This window comes from Meles meles, chromosome 18 (assembly GCF_922984935.1).
Source record: "Meles meles chromosome 18, mMelMel3.1 paternal haplotype, whole genome shotgun sequence".
Taxonomy (NCBI): domain Eukaryota; kingdom Metazoa; phylum Chordata; class Mammalia; order Carnivora; family Mustelidae; genus Meles; species Meles meles.
The window spans coordinates 44303551-44326657 of NC_060083.1; the positions used below are offsets into that span (position 1 = coordinate 44303551).

General features: G+C 55.1%; 1 protein-coding gene across 2 annotated transcripts; it reads left to right on the forward strand.

Annotated features, from left to right (window-relative positions):
- Positions 1-1428: 1428 nt before the first annotated feature.
- Positions 1429-22055, forward strand: LOC123929453 (signal transducer and activator of transcription 5A). 2 transcript variants are annotated; one of them, XM_045985124.1, is made up of 19 exons: positions 1430-1597; positions 2437-2574; positions 2910-3066; positions 4191-4280; positions 6819-6993; positions 12021-12151; positions 12424-12575; positions 12991-13146; positions 13565-13744; positions 15227-15314; positions 15416-15538; positions 15899-15991; positions 16690-16896; positions 17502-17596; positions 17691-17821; positions 18275-18430; positions 19142-19193; positions 19528-19635; positions 20684-22055. In XM_045985124.1, the coding sequence occupies exons 2-19, from the start codon at positions 2447-2449 to the stop codon at positions 20844-20846; spliced, it is 2385 nt and encodes a 794-aa protein (XP_045841080.1). In that variant the 5' UTR covers positions 1430-1597; positions 2437-2446; the 3' UTR covers positions 20847-22055. The 2 variants fall into 2 exon arrangements, with proteins under 2 accessions (XP_045841081.1, XP_045841080.1); XM_045985125.1 differs by lacking the exons at positions 19142-19193; positions 19528-19635 and having other exon boundaries at positions 1429-1597.
- Positions 22056-23107: the final 1052 nt, after the last annotated feature.

Consider the following 23107-nt stretch of genomic DNA (forward strand, 5'->3'; position numbering starts at 1 on the left):
GTTGCCCCTTTTGTAAAATCATCTTTACAGGTCTTTCCAGCTCTGACACTTGACTCTCATTCCAGGTGACCTAGCTCTGTGTGTCTGGCCCTCCTCTGCCAAATGAATTGCCGGGAGTGAGGAAAGAAGCAAGGGAGAGGCCATGTACTTCCCCCTCATGAGACTAAGAGACTGCAGCGATGTGCGAGACCCAGAGATCCCAGCTTCTGGGGCTGGAAACTTGCTTTTTCTCTGAAGGAAAAAGAACGACAGTGGGGAAGGTACTGAGGGGCAAGAAGGTGGGGGAGGAATGGGAGGGGGGAGGGAATGGAGAGAAAAGGGTAGATCCAAGAAGGCATAGGGAGGGAGGGAGGTAGAGGAGAATGATTCCCTCCAGGACACATGGTCCTAGCCCAGCGAGGCCCTCCCTTGGTGCTGCCAATTCCAGCTGCCAGGCAGAGGGGAGGCCCAGAGGAGAGGGAAGCTGGGCAAAGGGGATGGAAGGCTTCCAGACCAGCCTTGCCCAATTCAGCAGGCCCTGTAGGGGGCTTTCAGGGAGGGGGTTGTGACCCAGGCAAGGCTCAAGGAGGGTGTGCCCAGCTCTGGCAAGGCCTTCTGGCAGCTCTGAGTTTGTAAGGATTTAAGACACCCCTTCTGAAGGTAGGACCAGCCTCAGATGGGACTGGACCGGGTGAGAAGTGAGTGGGCAGGATCATTTAGGGATCATAGTCTGCAGACCAGGCCATAGATGCCCCCTGTGTGACCCTGGGCAAGCTCCTTCCTCTCTCTGGACTTCCATTTCTTATCTGCAAAATTTTGGGGAGGGATTTGAAACTTCAGACTGCCAAGGTTCTTTCCTGTTTCCACTGCAGGGGCCAGTGCCGGGTGGTGGGAGTGATGGAAGGTGGAGCCCTGGTGGTGAGCTGCCTTCTCTGGAATCCCCAGTCTTTCCCCTCCCTACCGCTTTGCCTCTGAGGTCACAAAAGCTGTGTCCCCAACCCACAGAAACACACACACAGACACACACACACACATTTACATTTACTTTTTTAATCTAGACACTCAAAGGATGACAAACGCAGAGCTGGAAGTCATGTCCAGCTAGTCTAACCCTCCCCTCCTCCCTTTTTACAGGTGAGAAAACTGAGGTCTTAGTTTGGGATTTCCAGAGGCGGGGGTTTCCCGGCTCTCCCACCCCCATCCCCTGCCCCCCTCCCCCGGCCACTCCAGCGCCTGCTGCCCGCCAGTCCACAGCTAGCGGGTGAGGGCTGCCTGGGACTCCCGGGGGACCCCGCCGTCGGGGCAGCCCCCACGCGCGGCGCCGCCCAGCCTCACCGCTAGGGGCCCGGCCGCGGCAGCCGGGGCGCACTCACGGGGGGAGCCAGCGACCGAGGGCGGAGGCAGGGAGGGAGCGACAGAGGCTGGGAGGGGTGTTGGCGAGAGCTCGCGCGCTGTGTATGGTCTATCCGAGGCAGCTGACCTTCGAGGAGGAAATCGCTGCTCTCTGCTCCTTCCTGTAGTAACAGCCGCCGCCGCCGCCGCCGCCGGAGCCCAAGCCCGGAGCGAGAGCCGCCGGGCGGACAGCCGGTCCCGTCGCCGGACGGCTCGGCGCCACCAGGTGGGTGGCCCGGCAGCGCGTCCCGAGTGGCGCGCGCAGAGATGGGGCACTCGACTCCCACCTCGGGCCCACGCGCCCCGGGACTCGGAGCCCGACGGCCGGCAGGGACGCGGGGACGGGTGTGCGGGACCGAGAGGGAGCTTTGGCTTCCGCGCGGGGCGCGGGGCGCGGGACACTGGACGCGGACGCGGGGAGGGAGCCGAGGGTGGGCGCCGTCCCCGCCCGCGGGGAGCAGGGGGCGCTGTCGGGCCGGACAGTGGGAGACCGTGGGGGTCCGGCTGGGGCGGGGGGGAGCCTCTGAAGAGGCAGCCTCTGTCTCCCCAGCCCTCCCTCCTCAGCATCCCCAGCCACGTGCCAGCGGGGACCAAGCCGTTCCGTCGGTGCCCTAAATTTGGGCTGGAATAAACCTCCACCCCCCCAACCCAGAAATTGGGACTCGGGGCTCCGGGCTGGGCGGGGGACCCGGGTAGGGGGGTGGTTCTTGCAGCCCTCCCTAGAGGGCCCGTGGGCCTCCGCGTCAAGTTTCTCTTTCAGTTTTCTAGCTGCCGGCCCCCCCCCCCCCCCCCGGGGAAGCCCCGGTGGGGCAAGGGGAGAGGAAGAGGGGGAGGGCACCTGACTTTCGAGAGCCCCTCCCCAAGCCTTAGCGGGTTCCTTGTTGGAGGGCCCGGCGGCCTTCCCCTCCTCACGGCCTTTCTTCCCGCACAGGAAAGCGTGTCTGTGGGAGGGGAGGAGCCTGGCCTGACTGCGGTCCAGGGACTGGTGGGCATGGCAGGACCAGAGGCGGGCGCAGCCCTTGCTCCTGTCGAGGAGAAGCCTCTGCAGCCCTCCGCTCGCCCTAGGTGAACGGACATGGCAGGCTGGATCCAAGCCCAGCAGCTGCAGGGAGATGCGCTGCGCCAGATGCAGGTGCTGTACGGGCAGCACTTCCCCATTGAGGTTCGGCACTACTTGGCCCAGTGGATTGAGAGCCAGCCATGGTAAGTCCCCTGCCCTGGGCCATCATCTGCGGGGGCGCCTACCACAGGCCCTTTGACCTTTAGCGCTTCTCTTTGTGTTTTGGTGTGATTCTAGCCCTTTCTGCCCCTCCTGCAGATGGGGTGGTGTCCCTGGGAAAGGGGAACAGGGAAATGGGACCTTGGGAAGGGAAGGGGTGTTTCTAGACCGTGATGCCTGTGGAGTTGCCCAGAACAAGTCTTGTGGGCTCTGGAGTGCCCTTAGTCTGGAGCCTGGGATTTCCGACTCCCTCTTGGTGCCTGACCTCCTTGCCCAAGGAGATGCCATGGTAGTCTTCTCTCCCCTGCCCTGCCCCAAGGGATGCCATCGACCCGGAGAATCCCCAGGACCAAGCCCAGGCCACCCAGCTCCTGGAGGGCCTGGTGCAGGAGCTGCAGAAGAAGGCGGAGCACCAAGTCGGGGAGGATGGATTCTTACTGAAGATCAAGCTGGGGCACTATGCTACGCAGCTCCAGGTGGGTGTGAACGCGGGCACTTCTGCAGGAAAGCAGTGTCTGCCTTTTCTTTCCAGCAACAGAACCCCTGGGTTTTTTCCTGGCCTGGTCACTGACTCATCGTGTGACCCTGAGCTGATCGGTAACTTTTCTGCTCTTCAATTTCCCCCACCCCCCCTTTCTAAATCAGACCTGTCAGATTCCTTGAGCATGCTACAAAGCGAAGGGTGGGGTGTGTTTGTCGCCAACAGAAGGGAGTTGGGTGAAGTGGCATTTGAAACAGATCAAGCAAAAGGGATGGAGGTAGGTTGAGTCAAGAGTCCTTTGTTTGACAAAGGAAGACTGAAAGCTCCTAGAAATGAGGAATGAGGCAAGCAGACGTCCCTCCTAGGACTCTTTTAAAGGTGAGAGGACTGCGGAAGTCCTGTGGGCAAGGAGCAGAATTGCCCCGGAGGCAAGAGCTGGATAGAAGAGCGTTGAATGAAGGATGTAGCTGTACCGTTGTGCCTTCTCCTTCTCTGTGGGGAGTAGGGGAGGTAACAGGGATAGTATAGGGGAGAAAGGAAGTTTTTGTGGAAGCAGGAAAGGGGTGTGAGTGGTAATCACAGTCAAGCATTTATTGGAACTTACTTGTATTCCTCACAGAACCCTTCTTAAATACAAGCATCAGGGTGCCAGGGAAATAAAAATTCCATCACAGAAGAGGGAGGAAACAGGAGAAAGCTGGGAGGAAGAGGAAGGCAAAATAGGAACCCAAGGCCAGGGCAACAGTAGAAAGTACCTTGGCCTTGGCATTGGATTCTCCGAGTCTTGAGTCATCTGCTCACTTGTTTGCTTCTGGACAAGTACTTAACCTTTCTGAGCATCAGTTTTCTCACCTGCGAAATGGGGATAATAGATTCTGTGGACTTCAGGGTATCTGTGCTCTGAAAGTCAAAGGAGACAAAGTAGATTGGAGGAGCTTTGGAAACTTTGGAAACTCGAGTCAAGGAGGGATAGAGGTGTCTGGTGACAGTTCCTGAGGTTTCTTGAGGAAAGCTGAGGCAGAGGCTAGAGGAGAGGAAGTGGAGGGGGCACGCGGCACCGTGGGGGGCCATGATGGGACCGTCAGGAGACCAATTGTAACTGCTGTCGGATTCTTTCAGAACACGTATGACCGCTGTCCCATGGAGCTGGTGCGCTGCATCCGACATATTCTGTACAACGAACAGAGGCTGGTGCGAGAAGCCAACAATGTGAGTGTCCCGTGGGTGTGGGGAGAGGAGCTGGGAAGTCCTTCCACCCGCCTTTTTCTGCAGACAAACTGTATTCTATAAATGCTGGCAAGAGAGCACCAAGCAGATAAGGGACATGGGCAAGTGTGAGAAGCAACAGCACATGGTAGTTACAGTCCCTGTACCTTCTCTTCAGGCCCTGGCTTCAGGCTCCCCCCTGCTCAATTGCTTACTAGCTCTGTGACTTGAACAAGTTACTTATTCTCACTGAGCCTCTGTTTTTTCAGTTGTAAATGGGGCTAGTAACAGTCTCTTCCTTATAGAGTTAGTGTCAGAGTTAAATGAGATACTGTGTGGGCCACGGGTAGACAAACAGACTAATGAAACAGAAAAGGAAGCCCTACACACACACACACACACACACACACACACACACACACACACCCCCTGCAAATTCAACCCGCGTTAGACAAGGGATCATAAGCCACCAGGGAGAAGAAGTATTTGTCGTTTAATAAATGGCGCTAGGGTTGAAAGAAGATATGTTCTCTGGTGGTGACTGTGAGGGGAGGTGGAGCTGAGGTCTGGGTCAGAAGAGAACCCTGCTAAGCTCCAAGAGCTGAGGTTCAGAGAGGCAGAAAGGAACTCATCCCCCAAGCTCTGTAATCATGAAGGCATTGAACATCTGCTTGAACAATGGGACAAATATTATCTTATCTAGAGTAAAGCAAGATGAATTTCCTTTTTTTTTTTTTTTTAAGATTTTATTTGTTTATTTGACAGACAGAGATCACAAGTAGGCAGAGAGGCAGGCAGAGAGAGGGGGAAGCAGGCTCCCTGCTGAGCAGGGAGCCCAATTCGGGGCTTGATCCCAGGACCCTGGGATCATGACCTGAGCCAAAGGCAGAGGCCTTAACCCACTGAGCCACCCAGGCACCCCACAAGATGAATTTCTTAAAGTGGCCACACATGGGTGAAGACCACAGAATAATGCCCGGAGCATATTTATTTATTGCAGTGGATGCTGATTTCAGGAATGTTACAGTTCATTCAGTTAACATGTATGGAGGTCCTGTGGTGTCTGACACTGGGCTAGGACTGGAGAAACAGACAAAAGCCTGGTCCCTACCTAAAAGGGATTCAAGCAATGATAGATTCTCTAGGGGTGAGTAGGGGTGAGCTGGGTACTAAGGGGGCATATATGGAAAACGTACCCAACTCACACTAGGGCAGCCTGACAGGGGGATGTCTTGAGGACAGGAGCCTCTAAACGGGAAAAAGGGGAAGAAGAAGGAAAGATGAACAAAAGTAACAGGAGTATTATATGTGTGGGCAGGAAGGCAGGAACCATCTGAACACATCTGAAGACTTGCAAGGGGTCAGTGATATGGGGGAAAAGGGAGCCAGTTGGGGAGCCCCAGTAGGTAAAGCCAGAGAGGAGGCAGAAGCCAGGTCACAAAGAGTCTTTTGGGAAAACTGTTGTAGCCCTTGACTTGTTGCTACCACAGAACTATCTATAAACATACAAATGAATTCCACTCCAATTAAGAAATACATGTCTAAAAAAAAGAAAAGAAAAGAAATACATGTCTACGGCATGCGTGTTGTCATGGTCACGAGGAAAGTCGTTTCTTCTCCAAAACATCAGGCTGTTCTTGAAAATCTCTGATGTGCTACCCTTTGGGGATTTCGTGGCATACAAGACAGACAAGGTTCTAGCACTTGAGAGCTTATATCCTAGTGTGTGGAGGCAGACAAGATAGAAATAAAAACATAAAGGAATAAGACACTTTCAGATAAGGGTGTTGCTATTTGAAATTGACCCATCAGAGAAAGCCAATCTGGAAAGGTGCCAGTTGAAATGCCAGCCTTAGGAAGATTTGGTGTTAGAATGTTCCAGAGAGAAGGAACAACAAGTGCAAAGGCCCTGAGGCAGGAACATGTTTGTGTATTCAAGGAACGGAAAGTACCTGCTGTGCTTGGGCAGCAGTCGTGCTGGGGAGTGGTGGAGGTAGGCAGAAGCTCTCAGCTAGGGCAGTGGAGGCTGTGGGAAGGAGTTCGGATTTTATTCTGAGAGCAGTTTACTGGACAGGCCCTGATGATTTGGTCTCCTCTCAGCCAGTTGTGGAAGTAGTAGATCAGACCCGGTCCCTTAAATGGCCTTACCAATACCTCCCCTGTAACTTTCCTCAGTTACAAAAAGGTCTTGAGTGAGAACACAGATGATGTGCGTTCACATAGCCTTGTTCCCCGCTGTGTCCCCAGCACCTCACACGGTCTGTGGCATCGGGTCGGTGAACGAATGTGGAATGAGGGGTCACTATCATTAGTCTGCAAACCCAGATAACTCCTGGATGTGCTGAGTTCTGCTCTCTCCAGAGAGGGCTTAGGTGGACCCTGTTTGGGTGACTCTGGTGGAGGCCAGAGCTACAACAGAAGTTTCTCCTGTCCTTTATGAAGTTGCCATAATCTGCCAGGTCCCCTGTTTCCTCCCTCCTTTCCAACTCCATACCAGTTCCAGTTCATGCTGCCTGCACTCTCCCCCTGCTGTGTCCCCAGGGGAGTTCTCCAGCTGGGATCCTAGCTGACGCCATGTCCCAGAAACACCTCCAGATCAACCAGACGTTTGAGGAGCTGCGGCTGGTCACACAGGACACAGAGAATGAACTGAAGAAGCTGCAGCAGACCCAGGAGTACTTCATCATCCAGTATCAGGAGAGCCTGCGGATCCAGGGTGAGGCCCGCATGGCCGGGGCGGTGTATGTCACGAGGCCAGGAGTGAGGACCACTCTGTGTGTTCCTGCAGGGCCGGGGCTGTGTCCGTGTCTGTCTCCACAGAGCCTTACCCAAAGCTTTGGAGAAGTAATAGTTCTTACTGAGCCCCTGCTGTGGGCCAGACCCCAAGCTCAGCCCTTTGCATGCATTTCTCTTTTCTTTTGCTTGCATGCATTTTTCAATCCAGACTTTACAATAGTCCCAAGAAGTAGGTAGCTGTATTATTCCTATTTTGTAGATGGTTCTAGTAATGTGGCCTGGATGGCTTATAAGTTGCAGAACCGGATCTCAACTAGAGATAATGTCATAAAGTCCCAGTACTTTACTAAACAATATTCTCTCCCTGATTGTTGAGTATCTCAATGACTGGATGAACACGGACAAAGTGTTCCCCACTCAGAGGGAGGACTTAGGTGGGGAGTCTTCTGGTTGAACCAGGCTGGGGAGAGGTGGGACTCCAGAAATGCCCCTTCTTGAGCCTCCCCGATAGGAGATGGAACTGGGAAGTGGAGGTGACCGTGGGACATTGTCCTGTCTCCTAGGTCAGTAGTTCTCCAGCGGCTGTTGTGATAAGTGTGTGGGGAAAGAAAATTTAACTCAGAGCAGATTAACTCCCAGTACAATTTGAGGAGTCTTGAGACCTGGCCCATTGTCCCCCAACTCCAGATTGACCCCAGAGCTGTTCCATCCCATCCTCTTGAGAATAGGAATTGTCAAGTTGCCTTTTCTTTTGCTCTTCTTTCTCTGGCTTCTTAAGGTAAAACCGTAGCTCATTGACTTTAGACCTTTCTTCTTTTCTGATACATATATTCAGAGCTTTAAATTTCCCTCCACTGCATTTCATGATTTTAACGATGCTGTATATTCATTATTATTCAGTTTTGAAATATTTCTTTTCTGAATAATTATTTTGTCCACACATTATTTAGGAGTATGTTGTTTAATTTCCAAGTATTTGGGTTTTTTCCCCTATATGTCATATCGTTATTGATTTGGTTTGCATTTTATTATTGAATTCCACCATTGTCAGAGAACATACTCTAAATGATCTCAATTCTTTTAAATTTATTGAGACATGTTTTATGGCCCAGTGTATGCTCTATCTTGGTGAATGTATCTTGTGGACTTCAAAAGAGTGTATGTCTCACCATTGTTTCATTTAAAAGTAGCAATTTTAAGTTAAATAATGTTAACATAAGAAAGTTTTACTAAAAAAGTCACCCAAACCAACGTCTGTATTTTCCAAAACAAAGTTTAGCAAGAAGCATTGCTTTAGATTTTTACACATCTCTTTAATGTGAGGCTTAATGGGAGATAGCTAGGTCTTGCTTTCTTTTTTTTAAAGATTTTATTTATTTATTTGACAGAGATCACAAGTAGGCAGAGAGGCAGGCCGGGGTGGGTGGGGGAAGCAGGCTCCCCATCGAGTAGAGAGCCTGATGCGGGGCTCGATCCCAGGACTCTGGGATCATGACCCGAGCCGAAGGCAGAGGCCCAACCCACTGAGCCACCCAGGCGCCCTGGGTCTTGCTTTCAATCTATTGTAATATCACATATCTTGAAGTCTTTAGAAAATGTCACTGTTTTCCTCTAAGAGATCGAAAGAGAAAAAGGCAGGTAAGGTCTTCTGACCTTATAAAAACAGTTTTGGCTTTGTAGGCTGTCAGTAGAGTTCTTGGGAACCCCCTAGAGATCCCTGGTCCACACTTTGAGAACCACTGTGATCTCAGTCTTTATTGATTTCTTTCTTTTTTTTTTTTTTTTTTCCTAATTGTTCTATCAGGTGGTGAAAGAGAAGGATCAAAATCTCCTATTATATTATGGAATTGTCCCCTTCTCTAGTTATCTCTGTAAATATTTTCTTTGTGTATTTTGAAGCTTTGTTATTAGATACATATAAGTTCATGATTATAATATCTTTCTGATTGACTGATACCTTAATAACTATGAAATGCCCTTCTTGATCTCTGGTAATACCTTTTGTTTTGAAGTCTACTTCAGCCTTCTTATTCTATATAGCCACAGGGCATCTTGATAACATGTTTTTTAAATTTAAAATGTGGATAACCATATCGTTGAGTCTTGCTTTTATGAGTATTCTGACAATTTCTGCTTTTAATAGAGATGTTTAGTCCACTAATATATATATATTTTTAAAGATTTTATTTATTGATTTGACAGACAGAGATCACAAGTAGGCAGAGAAGCAGGCAGAGAGAGAGGAGGAAGCAGCTCCCTGCTGAGCAGAGAGCCCTATGCGGGGCTTGATCCCAGGACCCTGGGATCATGACCCGAGCGGAAGGCAGAGGCTTTAACCCACTGAGCCACCCAGGCGCCCCTAGTCCACTAATAATTAACATACTATTTAATGCAGTTGCACTGAGATCTACATTTTAATGTTTATTTTGTTTTCTCCCAAATTTTAAATTATTTTCCTCTATTCTTTCTTTTTAAAATCTATTTGAATTTTTTTTTAGAATGCTGTTATGCTGTTTTATTTCTTTTTAAGATTTATTTAGTTATTTATTTGAGAGAGAGAGAGAAAGAAAGAGCATGTGGGGTTTGGGGCAGGGGGAGAAGGAGAAGGAGAGAAGCAGACTCCCGGTTGAGTGCAGAGGCCCATGCAGGGCTCTGTCTCAGGACCCTGAGATCATGACCTGAGCAGAAATCAAGAGTCCGATGCTTAGTTGGCTGAACCACCCAGGTGCCCCTATGCTGTTTTAATTTAACTATTTAAGCTCTCCTCACCCTGCTGTGTCAGTGTTTCCCATGCTCTGAATTCCTCAACACTTTGCCAGAATCATAGTAGGTGTTAAGTAAATGTTGGTGGGATGATTCTAGCATGTCTTCCTCTGAATCCATCTTGGACTGACCCCAGAGAAAGAGTGGACCTCTTCCTAGATTAAGGAACAGGAGAATTCAGACTGTCAGTTGTTTTTTGGTTTTTGTTTTTGCTTTTTTTAAGATTTTATTTATTTATTTGAGAGAGAGAGAAGGAGTGAGGGGAAGAGCAGAGGAAGAGGGAAAAGCAGACTCCCCATTGAGCACAGAGCCCATTGCAAGGCTCTTTCTCAAGACCCTGAGATCATGACCTGAGCAAAAGCCACACGTTCTGCCCCAGGCTGTCAGTTCTAACCCCAGTCTTTGATGGTTGATAGTTCTTCCAGTCCCCTTCTTGGTTTTCTGTTTCCTATTTAAGGGTTTGCATTAGATTCTGCTTTGGGTTTCTACCCACCATGCAATGTCAGTTCAGTCTCATTTATCAAGTTGACTCATCAAAAACACAGACTATTGTTCTGTTTGTGCAAGAGAAGGCTCAGCTCCCTCCAGTGGAGCAGAGAATCGCCTCCCATCTCCTGACCTTCCTTCCAGAAGCTTCCGCAACGTGCCGGGAGAGACCTAAGTGGGTCACTGGCGTAGGGAGGTTGGGCCCAGGTGTGGGGATCACCAGCACCCCCCGTGGATGGCAGGATTTCTGAGATGGCGACTATTCTGCTGTGTGCCACAGCTGGACGGTAGTCTTCTCTCTCAGTCCCCAGTCATGGGATCAGAACCGTATTTCCAATTCTCTTCCAGTGCTGGGGCTTTCTCGGGCTGTCTCGAGTTGCTTTCGTCTGTCCCAGCTTGTGTGTCCACGAGGGATCAGAACCGTATTTCCAGTTCTCTTCCAGCGCTAGGGCTTTCCCAGGCTGTCTTGAGTTCCTTTCGTCTGTCCCAGCTGTGTGTCCACAGGGCCTCAGTCAGTGTGACATGGCCCTCGACCACGACATGCTGATTCTCCCATCTCCTTGTCTCAGCCCAAGTGAGGACACTGGGATACTCGGCAAGACGTTGGGCAGGCCATGATATTCCCAGCGTGGAGGACAGTGGTTACCTTTGGAGGCCGGGATGGGTTTGCAAGCAGGGAAGGACGTACAGGTGGCTTTCCCTGTGGTTTCTTCAGCTGGGTTATCAATATGCAGGTGTTCCTTGCATCACTCTTTCTACCTTCCCTGGGTCTGAAGTGTTTCATAATAGATTTTTGGTAAAACGGTAAGGAGGCCTCCCTGACTCCCTCTTCTTGCCATGGATGAGAGCCCCACGCTAGCGTGGAGAGAAGCTACCTTCCTGTCCTGAGAGAATCTTGCTGCTTCTGTGTTGCTGCCAGTGGGCGCTGGTCATTCCCTCTCACTCGCCACCTTCTCCTTCTGTCCGTGTGTGTGCCTATCTGTGCCTCTCCATGTCCTCCTGGTTGGTCCGCTTATTTCACCACCCAGCCTGGACAAACCAACATGTTAGGCCCCTGCCAGTGCGGGGAAAGAGAAACCCCTTGTTCCAGAGGAGAGGCTGCTCCAGGGGCGGGACAGAGCCTGTGGGGCAGGGGCTTCCCTAGGTGGTCTTTCTGTGTGGGGTGGGACTGAGCAGCCGCTTGTCTCTGGCACCCTGTAACCTGCACTGGAAGCCACTGCCCAGGAAGGACCAGCTCTCACCTTCAGGGCCCGCGAGCGGGAGGTTCCTTGAGCCTTTGGTGGATCATCACTTACTTATTCCTTGGCGACTCACTGAGGCAGGGGCCAAGATTCTCCCGTTTTGCACATGGGTAAACTGAGGCCCAGAGAAGGAAATGATTTGCGCGAGGTCCTCCAGTTAGTAAACGGTGAGGGCACACATCGAACCAGGCAGCAAGGCTCCACGCTGGACCCCCGTGTGGCGTGAGGAGGTCTGGGCAGGCAGCTGTGTAGACTAAGACGGGAAGGGAGGCCTCGGGGGGGCTGTGCCCCCAGGCTTCCATCTGCACAGTCCCTAAAGGGGAGATCAAAGTCGAGAGGCCAGGGCTCAGAGCCTGCTCAGGTCTGGCTCCCTTGGCTGCTAGAGCCCCAAGTTGCCATCCGTCCGATGTTGGGCAGACCCTCAGGGCCTTGCCTCTGGAACAGGTGTTTGTGTTCTACTGGGCTTCCTGCAGGAAGCCAGGAAATGACAGTCGCGGGTGTCCCATCGCCTCTCTAGCTCAGTTTGCCGGACTGGCCCAGCTGAGTCCCCAGGAGCGTCTGAGCCGGGAGACGGCCCTCCAGCAGAAGCAGGTGTCCCTGGAGGCCTGGCTGCAGCATGAGGCCCAGACGCTGCAGCAGTACCGCGTAGTAAGTGTGGTCTGCGTCCTCTGCTCCCCAGTGCGGAGGTCCACATCTGTGCCGTCCAGGGAGCCCGAGAGAGGACTAGGGCCGGGAGGAGAGCGGGACCCTGGAGAGCTGGAGGCCAGAACCTTCTTTCCTGTGGGGAGCATGTGAGGCAGAGCGGGTTTGGGAGAGGGGAGGGCCTGTGCCCGGGGCCTGGTCCCCAGCCCTGCCTCTGGAGTGAACTCTGGGAGTTCTATGGGAGCCCAGAAGGGCCTGCTGTCCCCACCTGCCTTCAGGAGCTGGCCGAGAAGCACCAAAAGACCCTGCAGCTGCTGCGGAAGCAGCAGACCATCATTCTGGACGATGAGCTGATCCAGTGGAAGCGGCGGCAACAGCTGGCAGGGAACGGAGGGCCCCCCGAGGGCAGCCTGGACGTGCTGCAGTCCTGGTAATGGTGTTTGGGGGTGGCTGGGGGCAGGGGTGCTGCCTCTGGCGTCTACTCAGGCAGCCAGCTCTCTCTGTGCTGCAGCAAGGCTTAGTTCACTGGGGGTTCCTAATGCAACTTTGGGGCCCCCGTCATGTGCCATGTGCCCAGGAAGGGAGTCCCTGTGCTGGGGAGGGGGACAGGGCTGGGTGTGCAGAGTGAGCCTCAGGCAGAGCGGACCGGTTCCGGGGTGCTGGTCCCGTGCAGCTCTGTGTTCCTGAAAGTGGGGGCACTCTGCTCCCGGGTCAGGAGTGGCGGCTGAGGTGCAGTACCTTCCAGGATGAGGGAGGAGCTGGGTCTTGGGGCATTCTCCCCAGACTGGGGCCTGGGGCGTGGGGTGACACCATTGTCCTCCCGGTGTCCTGGGGCTCCCGTGCAGGTGTGAGAAGTTGGCCGAGATCATCTGGCAGAACCGGCAGCAGATCCGCAGGGCTGAGCACCTCTGCCAGCAGCTGCCCATCCCCGGCCCAGTGGAGGAGATGCTGGCTGAGGTCAACGCCACCATCACAGACATCATCTCAGCCCTGGTGACCAGGTGATTGCTGCCTCCAGTACGCCCAGCCCCTGGGTGGTTGGCATGGAGCAGGCCGGGTGCTTTGCTCACCGGGGTTGTGGTAGGGGGGTCTCGTTGGATTCCTTGTCTGTTTTGCCTTGGGCCCCCATCCCTCTCTGTCCTTAGTTGCAGTGGCTGCTTGGTGTTGACCTTGCCCAGTCTCTGTTGTGGACGCTCCATGGACTGCCCGTGTCTCCCCCAGCCTGGGCCAGCTGCTGAGTCATGTCACTGCCTCCCCTCCCACCACCTCCTCTGACTCTCGGTGGCCTCCCTGGGAACAGGAGCTTTGCCCTGTGCCGTTCCTTTGCCTGCGGAGCCCTGGTAGCCTCCCCACGTCGGTGAGCAGGCACTGTCCCCTGAGTCAACATCATGTGTGTTCTGGTCCCTCGTGTCCCCACAGCACGTTCATCATTGAGAAGCAGCCCCCTCAGGTCCTGAAGACCCAGACCAAGTTTGCAGCGACGGTGCGCCTGCTGGTGGGCGGGAAGCTGAACGTGCACATGAACCCCCCCCAGGTGAAGGCCACCATCATCAGCGAGCAGCAGGCCAAGTCGCTGCTCAAGAACGAGAACACCCGCAAGTACGTGTTTCTCTCTGCCCCCTGTGTTCTGGACTGGGAGTTCCTGTCTATTCTGTAACTAAGGTTCTGGGTGATGGAGGCAGCTCAGCCTCCCTCCCTACAGCCGTGGTGCAGTGTCCCAGTTCTTTCTGTCTGTCCTGGGATACACGTTCTTCTCGGCACGTAGTAGGTCAACATGGATTGCCCTGCTGGCTTGTTCAGGTACCTGTGCTAATCCCTGGGACAGAGCTGCAATCCACACCGTACTTGGCTCTGTCTTCGCCCAGCCCAGCAGAGCTGGCAGCAGTCATGAGAAGGGGAGTGTGCACCAGGGGAGACCGAAGGCACTGGGGAAGTGGGTCGTGCAGGGGGCAGGGCAGAATGACAGTGTCAGGACGTGGGATGAATGGGAGCAGCTAGGGAGAGCGTGTGAAGAGAGGAGGGGGGAGACTTTCAGACAGAAAACATGGGCCTTATCCGAAAGGAGAGTGTAGGGAAGGCGAATGTGACTGGAGAACCCAGGATGGGATCCAGGGATCAGGGCAGGCCTGCACAAAGGATGCAATGAATGAGGGAGTGAATGAGTGAAGTGGGAGACTGGGTCGTGTGTATTGAGAGCCTACTGTGGCATCTGGGAATAGGATGGTAACGAAGCCAGAGAGGTTCTCATGTTCTTAGAGCTTACATTTTGGCTGGGGAAGGAGACCATTCTATGCTTGTGGTAATTCTGCAGTGTCAAAAAGTGATAGACTCTAGAAAGAAAATGAAAACAGTGACATCGTGGCATCCAGATAGATGTTACCTCACCACGTGAGGGGCCACAGAAGGCCTTTCTGAGGAGATGTTTGAGTTGAGACCTAAACAAGAGGGTTCAGGGCACCCGGAAGAGTGGGTGCCCAAGTCTCGAGGTAGCACCAAGTTTGCGTGTTCGGCCAACAGACAAGGCGGCATGGATTGCTTGTCCTGAGTGAGGGGAGAGGAGCCCAAGAGGCCAGGGAGCCAGGCTGGGTTTGACCCTGGGGTCCTTGTAGGCTGTGGTCATGGTTATTATTTTAGCTGCACCAGAAGCTGTCAGAGCTGAAGGCCCCCGCATCAGTCTCAATGCCGACAGAGTTGTTAACCTAATGATAGAGACCCAGAGCCCACCCTTGAAGACTTTGCTTTACTCTCAGGCCTGAGACACGGAGAGAGAGAGCACGAGCAGGGAGAGGGCAGAGGGAGGACCAGAGGGGAGAGGGACAAGCAGACTCCACGCTGAGCAGGGAGCCCCATGCAGGACTTGATCCCGGGACCCTGTAATCACAACCTGAGCCAAAATCAAGAGTCATCCACTTACCCGACTGAGCCACCCAGGCACCCAGGGGGGAACACTCGAAGGAGAAGGGGGAAGGGCAGCATCTTCTGGCTGGGCTTTCGGGCGTGAACACTGGGCCCAGGGCACGCACTGAGCCACCCCCCTGGCCTGGGGCCCATGTGGCCGTGGGGGTCACTTCTCCTTCGCAGCGAGTGCAGTGGCGAGATCCTGAACAACTGCTGTGTGATGGAGTATCACCAGGCCACCGGCACCCTCAGCGCGCACTTCAGGAACATGGTGAGTCCAGGGCCTGACCCCTGGGGCGGCCGTCCACCTGGGGCCGAGTCCCCCTAAACAGCCACTTTCTCCTCATCTCCCTCTACCCTCCCCCGCTGCAGTCACTAAAGAGGATTAAGCGGGCTGACCGGAGGGGCGCGGAGTCCGTGACGGAGGAAAAATTCACGGTCCTGTTTGAGTCTCAGTTCAGCGTTGGCAGCAATGAGCTTGTGTTCCAGGTGAAGGTGAGGCCTCGCTCTCTCATCCCCCACTGGTCACCCAGAAAGGTGGAGACTTCCCTGAGGCCACCTGACTGGTTTGGGAAAGCCAGACAGCTCTGAATGCTCACACGGTCATGGCCCATTTAGCCCAGGAGGCTCTCAGAAAACCTGCTTTCACTCTGCTGGTGCGTGCCTGCTGTGTTCTCATCTGGTGCCGGCGACAGAGCTTAAGTAATGGGCCAAGAAGAACTAGGTTGTGGTTTTTTTGTTTGTTTAGTTCTGCTTTGATTTCATTGGGAGGTTTCGTGGGTGGGATGGAGGGTGAGGAATGAGGGCTCAGTGTGGTCGTGTGCCTGCTACACTCATTCCTTTGACTCTCGTTAGACTCTGTCCCTTCCCGTGGTTGTCATCGTTCACGGCAGCCAGGACCACAATGCAACCGCCACCGTGCTGTGGGACAACGCTTTTGCCGAGCCAGTGAGTCCTCATGGGACCCCCATCTCAGCACCCCCTGCCCTGGAGTCTCCCTGGATTGGCCCCAAGCCCCTGGGGCCCTGCTGGGTGGTCTCCTGTCAACCTTAGGGCCCCACCAGCGCTGAGGTGCGGTAGGGACAGCTCACGTGAGCGGGTTGCCTATGGCATGTCCTTAGGCTCCGTTTTCCAGGTCTTAGGAGGGGGATTTCCTAGGTCTGTGAGCTTAGCTGTTGGGCTCTGGTCTCTGATCTTCCTTCTGCTTATGGTTTGAGTCCCTGATCTCTATCCCAGGCTCCTGGTCTGGGTCTCTATCGCCATATGCCCACCCCTGCTGCCCTGCCTTTTCTTTTCTTTTCTTTTTTAAGATTTTGTTTGTTTATTTGAGAGTGCACGTGTGAGAGAAAGCACAAATGGGGGGTGGGGATAAGCACGTCCCACACTGAGCAGGGAGCCCAATGCAGGGCTCCATCCCAGGCCCCTGAGATCATGACCTGAGCAGAAGGCAGATGATCAACTGAGCCACTCAGGCGCCCACCGCCCTGCCTTTCTTTTTCTTGTGTTTGTGTCTCCTTTCTGGATCTTTCTTAGTCTCCTTTGTCTCTTGGTGTCTGTGGGCCCGAGTGTGTGGGTGTGTGCACGGGTGCGTGTGCGTGTAAATATTTCCTACTCCCTCGGTCTGCTTTCTCTTCCCTCCGCCTCAGGGCAGGGTGCCATTCGCCGTGCCCGACAAAGTGCTGTGGCCACAGCTGTGTGAGGCGCTCAACATGAAATTCAAGGCCGAAGTGCAGAGCAACCGCGGCCTGACCAAGGAGAACCTCGTGTTCCTGGCCCAGAAACTGTTCAACAGCAGCAGCAGCCACCTTGAAGACTATAATGGCATGTCCGTGTCCTGGTCCCAGTTCAACAGGGTGAGGGACCCGCTGCCAGCTGCCTGCCCGGAGCCACCTGTGCCCTGCCAGGCTTTCCCCACCTCACAGACACGTTCCTGGCCTCAGTCAGCAGCCCCCCTTCTCCATCCTGACCTGCCCTCGCCTACAGCCAGGAGAGATGGGGGCTAATACCCCAGGGAACGGAGGCAGGGGTAGCAGGAAACTGCACGGAGCTCTGTGAGCTGGAGCAGGACAGTGGAAGGAACCCGGGGCTGGGGGTCTGGATCCTTGAGTTCCTGCCCTGGGTCGGTTAACTAAGTGGCCAGGCCCTTCCTTTCTCTGTGCCTCAGTTTCCCCTTCTGTCCACTGGGGGCAGAAATGACTTTGGAGATCTCAGCTTACACAATTCTGGGCACCTCCTACCCCTGCCCCTGTGCCTGAGAGGCAAGAGGCGGGTTTAGTCTCTTGTACCCAGGCTGCAGGTTGGGGGATGTGTCCATTTATGGCCCACTGGAGTGTAGGGCGAGTAGAGTGAGGGATTGGGAGAGGGTTTCCCTGAGGACAAGATGGCACAGACTATTCCCTAGGCCACCTGTGATGATGGGGCCACAAACCCTGACTTGGGGTTTCCTGGGTACTCTCAGGAGAACTTGCCGGGCTGGAACTACACCTTCTGGCAGTGGTTTGACGGGGTCATGGAGGTGCTGAAGAAGCATCACAAGCCCCATTGGAATGACGGGTAAGGAATGGGGGGCCTTGGGAGTGGGAGGCCATGGGCTCAGGGGACAGGAGATGCTGGACTGGTAATGACACTCTATGCTCCATGCACCCAGGGCCATCCTAGGTTTTGTGAACAAGCAACAGGCCCATGACCTGCTCATCAACAAGCCCGATGGAACCTTTTTATTACGCTTTAGTGACTCCGAAATCGGAGGCATCACCATTGCCTGGAAGTTTGACTCTCGTGAGTGCCCTGGCTCCCATTTCTTTGCTCCCCATTCCCCATCAGGTCTGCATCCTTAGATGGTTTCCCCAGGGGAAAGACTGGAACTGAACTCAAAGGTAGGGGAAGACTTGCTCAGAAATACATTCCCTTTCTACAATTTTCCGTCATGGAGAACTTAAGATCACTGGCCCTGTGGCCTCCAGAGCTGCTGGGGGACTCCTTCAGCGGTTCTGAGTTCTCCCTTCTCTGCCCTGACCTAGTGTTGCTGGCGTCCACTTGCTTGGTTCGCTGGGTAGAATGTTCCCATGGTCACTTGCTCACCCTGTGCCAAGGAGTTCCAGACAAGGTGGAGGGTTGCAGAGCAGGCTGGTAAAAACCCAGATGTCTCCACACACCAGATCTCAAACCCCATAACCCTGACCCTTCTCCTGAGGGTGGTGGGTGGTGGGAATGAGCTCGTCCTTTTCACAGCTGACCGCAACCTGTGGAACCTGAAGCCATTCACCACGCGGGACTTCTCCATCCGGTCGCTGGCTGACCGACTAGGGGACCTGAGCTATCTCATCTACGTGTTTCCCGACCGGCCCAAGGACGAGGTCTTCTCCAAGTACTACACCCCTGTGCTCGGTCCGTCCTGCCCTGATACTCCTGGGCCCTTCCGCCCTGATACTCCTGGGCCTTTCCGCAGCAAAGCTCTTGGGGCAAGGCAGCGGGGACTCCCCAGGAAGAGCCCCGGGGCCATGTCCCCCATGGGCTTGGTCGGTGGCTTGGTGTGGAGCCCGTAGAGGGGATTTCAGGGCTCACAACCGAGAGGGAAAACAAAGCCTCTGACCCAGCTTTCTTCTCTGCAAAGTGGAAAGCTGGGTGGATTCTCACTTCTGCACCCTTGGAGGACGAAGAGGCAGAGCTGGCCAGGATAATGATACCCACAGATAATGCATTATTCCCATCTTAATCAGCTGCTCTCATGGCTCCCACCCTCAAACCTGCCCCCAAGTTGAATATGGGAAGCAAAATGGACAGGTTTTTCCTCTTCAACTTGTCCCCAGTCCGCTGTTGGGTTTGCTGCTTGGCATTGGTTCTGCTTCCTTGGCAGGGGTGGGGTGATGAGAGAGCGAGCAAAGGGCCAGAAAAGAAAGGAGGAGGAAGGAGATTGGAGTGAGGGGTCTGGGTGGCCCTTGGGCGGGGTCCACGGGCAGGTGTTTATAGGTGTCTGGGGAAATCTCATCACCGCTGAGGCCTCACAGTGATGTGGGTAGGAGGCAGACTGCATGCGGTGGGCTTCCACTACCTGGGAGCTCCCGGAGGCTGGTTCTCATCACACTCCCCCCTCGGCAGCTAAAGCGGTGGATGGATATGTGAAGCCACAGATCAAGCAAGTGGTCCCTGAGTAAGTACCCAGGGTCTGGCTCTGGTCTCCTGCTGCCTCCTTTCTCTCTCCCCCAGCCCCCCTCACCCCTCAGCCCTGCTCCGCCCACTCACCAGCCCTGCCTGGCCCAGCCCTTCCTTCCCCCCTAAAACCTGGCTTAGCCCTGGAGAGGGAACTGGGCTTAGTCTCAATGGGACCAGGACCCAGGGCCCCACTCCCGCAGCTGGAGTCCCAGGCCCAGTGGGCACTTTGTCCTTCCACGCCCCCCAAAAAGGTGTAAAAATGTCCCCCCAAGCCCTCCCCAGGTCAGCTGGTGCCCCAAGGCCACTAAGGCTCTGCCATGTTTCTCCTGCAGGTTTGTGAATGCGTCTGCAGACTCTGCTGGGGCCAGCGCCACCTACATGGACCAGGCCCCCTCCCCAGCCGTGTGCCCCCCAGCTCATTATAACATGTACCCCCAGAAGTAGGTTGTGTTCTGATGGGTCTCTGCGGGGAAGAACTGGGCACCTGGCCTCAGGCTGGGCCCCCAGAGGGCTGTTGGGCAAAGGGCCCCAGAGCTCCTGTGGGTTCGAGACCACCCAGGCAGGGCTCCAGCCTGTGCACAGGAGCAGAGAGGGAGATCAGCCAGTAAAAACGCAGAGCATAAGCTATATGTAGCAGGGTCCTTGCTCTGGTGCTGACTAGCTGTGTGACCTTGGGGAAATGATTGAGCCTCCCAGATGCTCAGTTTCCTGCTCTGTAAAAGGGAGGCAAGAACACCTACCACATGGAATGGGAGGGGTGAGGGGGGCAGGACAGAACCAGCTTACACATTTAGCTCTGGGAGGCTGTTGTAAAGGTAGCTACGGAAGGGGCAGTTGTTGTCAGGAGTTGGATAGGAACGGGGTATCACTTGCTCCTCTCTGGAGGTCCCAGAGAATTCATTCTCTGCTGAGCTGTGGGTGGCCCCAGCTGGGTGTCTGGGTGCTTGGGAGGCACAGGCTACACTGGGATGACCGTAGGCCTGAGAGTCACAAAGACTGGAATTCCAGTCCTGAATCCGTTTGCCAGCCAGGTGGCCCAGAGCGGGTTTCCAGACATGGCCGAGTCTCAGTTTCCCCCTCTGTGGAGTGGAGCAAATACGGGCCTTAACGGGAGGCTAAGCACTGGGGTCATGTGATTTAAAGGCCCCGCCCCTTGCAGGTGCTCCGCAAATGGAGCCCATGATTGAGTGGTCCAGCGTCTCAGTGGGCAGGATTCACTGGCCCGACTACCTCGTTTTGCAGAGGACAGGGACAGGGGAGAGGGACTCTGATCCCCCTCAGTGAGGCAGGGAGAGTTGAGACTAGAGCTTGAGTAACTGTCTGCCAATGAGCCATGACACGGTTTCAGCTTGAGGTCGGGGGTGGGGGTGGGGGGCAGAGGGGCATTCCACCAGAGCCAGTCCTGTTCCCATGGGACTGTGGTCTGAATGGGGAGGGGGCCAGAGGCATGCCAGCTCCCTCAGACCTCCTTCTCCCCCTCTCTCCCAGCCCTGACGCCGTCCTCGACCAGGACGGAGAATTTGACCTGGATGAGACCATGGACGTGGCCCGGCACGTGGAGGAACTACTGCGCCGCCGGATGGACGGTCTGGACCCCCGCCTCTCCCCACCCGCTGGTCTTTTCACCTCGGCCCGAGGCTCGCTCTCATGAACATTCGAATCCCACGCGTCTCTTTGGAAACAACACAGTGTGAAGGGGTCGTGTTAATGGGGATTTATAGTGTCGCTGTGCATACTGATGCCTCCGCGCGCGCACGCGCACGCACGAGGTGTGCCTGCCTCGCCTTCGCCCTCCTGGGCGTGTGGTGGCAGGACCCACCAGCTTGCTGTTCAGATCGAGGTCCCCGCGAGCCCGCCGGGCCTGTGACTGTTGTGGGAGGGGCTCTGCTTCTGCTACTGTCGCAGGTACTCGAGGCGATGCAGGTCCCCTGTTCCTGCGGAGGGGGCGCCTTTCCTGCTCTGTAATGCCTCCGAGCTTAAGTCATGCTCCGGAGTTAGCAGCTTTGGCTCCCAAACGTGTGCGTGTGCGTTTAGGGTGTGCTGTCCATTGTCATGCACGTGTGTTGATCTATTGGTTCTTTGCCTCGGGAGGGAGGCTGGGCTTCAGTTTTGAGTAATATTTTGTGTTTTATCTAATGACGTATGGACTGGAGACTGTGCCTCAAGAGCTTATCTAGAGCATGACCCTAACGCAGCAGAAACAGGTCACTGGAGTCGGGTCTGTCCGAGCTGCTCCGAAGTCAGTGTGGCTTGGCCTCCCGGCCTCCGGGCCTCCCGGCCTCCAGCCAAGGGACCTGCGCTTCGTGTCTGTGGTGCTGCTGCCAGTCCTGCTATCTTTTTCCGTGATCGCCTCCCCTGCGTCAGGCCCCAGCTTTCTTTCCCAGAGGCTCTACAACCTTGCTCCCAGGAGAGGTGGGAGAGGGGCAGGAGCTGGTCTAAGACGCAGTGGGGTAAACAGAGGGCCAGGGGCTTGCGGGGCTGACCCCCCTCTCCTCCTGGGGAAAAAACCTGCAGTGGGAGACGGCCGCAGAGCCGCTTGCTGCGTGAGGGGTGAAATCTGTGGAATCCTGCGTGAGGGGTGAAAGCTGATCTCGTTCCCCTCTGCCGGTGGACCCGGACCAGGCCTCATCACAGCTGCAGAACGCTGAGGTCTGAGAAGGCCTTGCTCCCAGCCTCACGTGCTCGTCCCTCTGGGGCCCTGTGACCTACAGCCCGGGCAGCTGGTGGCAGAGGTTCGGGAGTCGGAGGTTTAAACATCCCGAGGGAAGGTGGGGACCAGAAGAGGGATCCTTGTGTACTTTGTACATAGGCCACATATTTGTGTAAACAGTGTTTTCAAATAAAGTATTTTTTTCATAAATTTGCTGGCATGGCTCCTGGGTGGGCAGACCTGGGTAATGGGGACCCCCAGCAGGTGGCTTGTCTTGTTTCTCTCCCGTGTGGCTGCTGCTGTAATGTTTCCAAAGCTACCACTCTGCTCCCTCTTCCATGGATTAGGGGTGCCCACTAGCCCTGGAACGCAGTCTGTGCTCCTCAGAAGACAAAATGACTAGCGCTGGAGGCCTTGGGGTGGGGGGGGCGGCAGGAATTCTGGGGCAGGGGCCAGGAGTCTGGGCCTCTCCTAATCACCTACTGCTTAGGCAATCTTGAAGCCCTTGGGGGTGGGGGGCACTGTGGGGGGGTGCAGCAGAGATCCTCACCAGCAGTCCCTTCTTGCCCCGCCTCTTCTTGGGACACCAGCAGGTGGCACCATCCCGCTGCCACCAGCCTGTTGAAAGGGCCAGCCAGCCTGGTGACCTGGCCCTGAAGGGAAGCAGGGCGAGGACGATGGTCTCCCCATTTGGACCCTCTGGTGCTGACCCACTGCCAGTCCAGGGGCTGTCACTGCGGCCCTGAGTGTTTGCGGGGTACGGGTTGTGAAGCCATGAGGTTTCCTCAGAGCTCAAAGAAAGGGAAGAGGGGTTTGCAGCCCGGAGGCAGGCAGCGCAGGGGCCTGCACAGGGCTGGCGGGGGTGGGGTGGCAGAGAGCAGACGCTAATCTCTCCTTCCATCTCTGCAGGGGCTGGCGGCGCGGTCTCCATGGTGCTCGGCACCCGGGGAGGGGGTGGGGAGCCAGCCGAGTGGGTGCGTTGCTGTCTGTGAATTATCACCACCGGTCGGGCAGCCAGTGAAGTGTTTCCGTTCATCTCCACGGAGTGAACTGAAGGGAAAGCGATAATGGAGCAACTGTGGGAGGGGAGGCCCTGGGGCAGGGTGGGACTATCTGCACCCCAAGCCCCCTTAGGTAGCGCTTATCTGACCCAAGACAGGTTGGTGCAGCTTGTGAAGGCCAAAGGAGTGGGGGAAGGAAGAGGGAGGAAGGAGGCAGGGCTCCACGGAGACCTTTATGCAGGAGTATGACCTCCTTAGAGG

Coding starts and splice junctions, on each gene's coding strand:
- LOC123929453 (XM_045985124.1), top strand. CDS start 2,447: ATGGCAGGCTGGATCCAAGCCCAGCAGCTGCAGGGAGATGCGCTGCGC. Junction 12,152..12,423: donor CGCTGCAGCAGTACCGCGTA/GTAAGTGTGGTC, acceptor ACCTGCCTTCAG/GAGCTGGCCGAGAAGCACCA. Junction 12,576..12,990: donor CTGGACGTGCTGCAGTCCTG/GTAATGGTGTTT, acceptor GCTCCCGTGCAG/GTGTGAGAAGTTGGCCGAGA.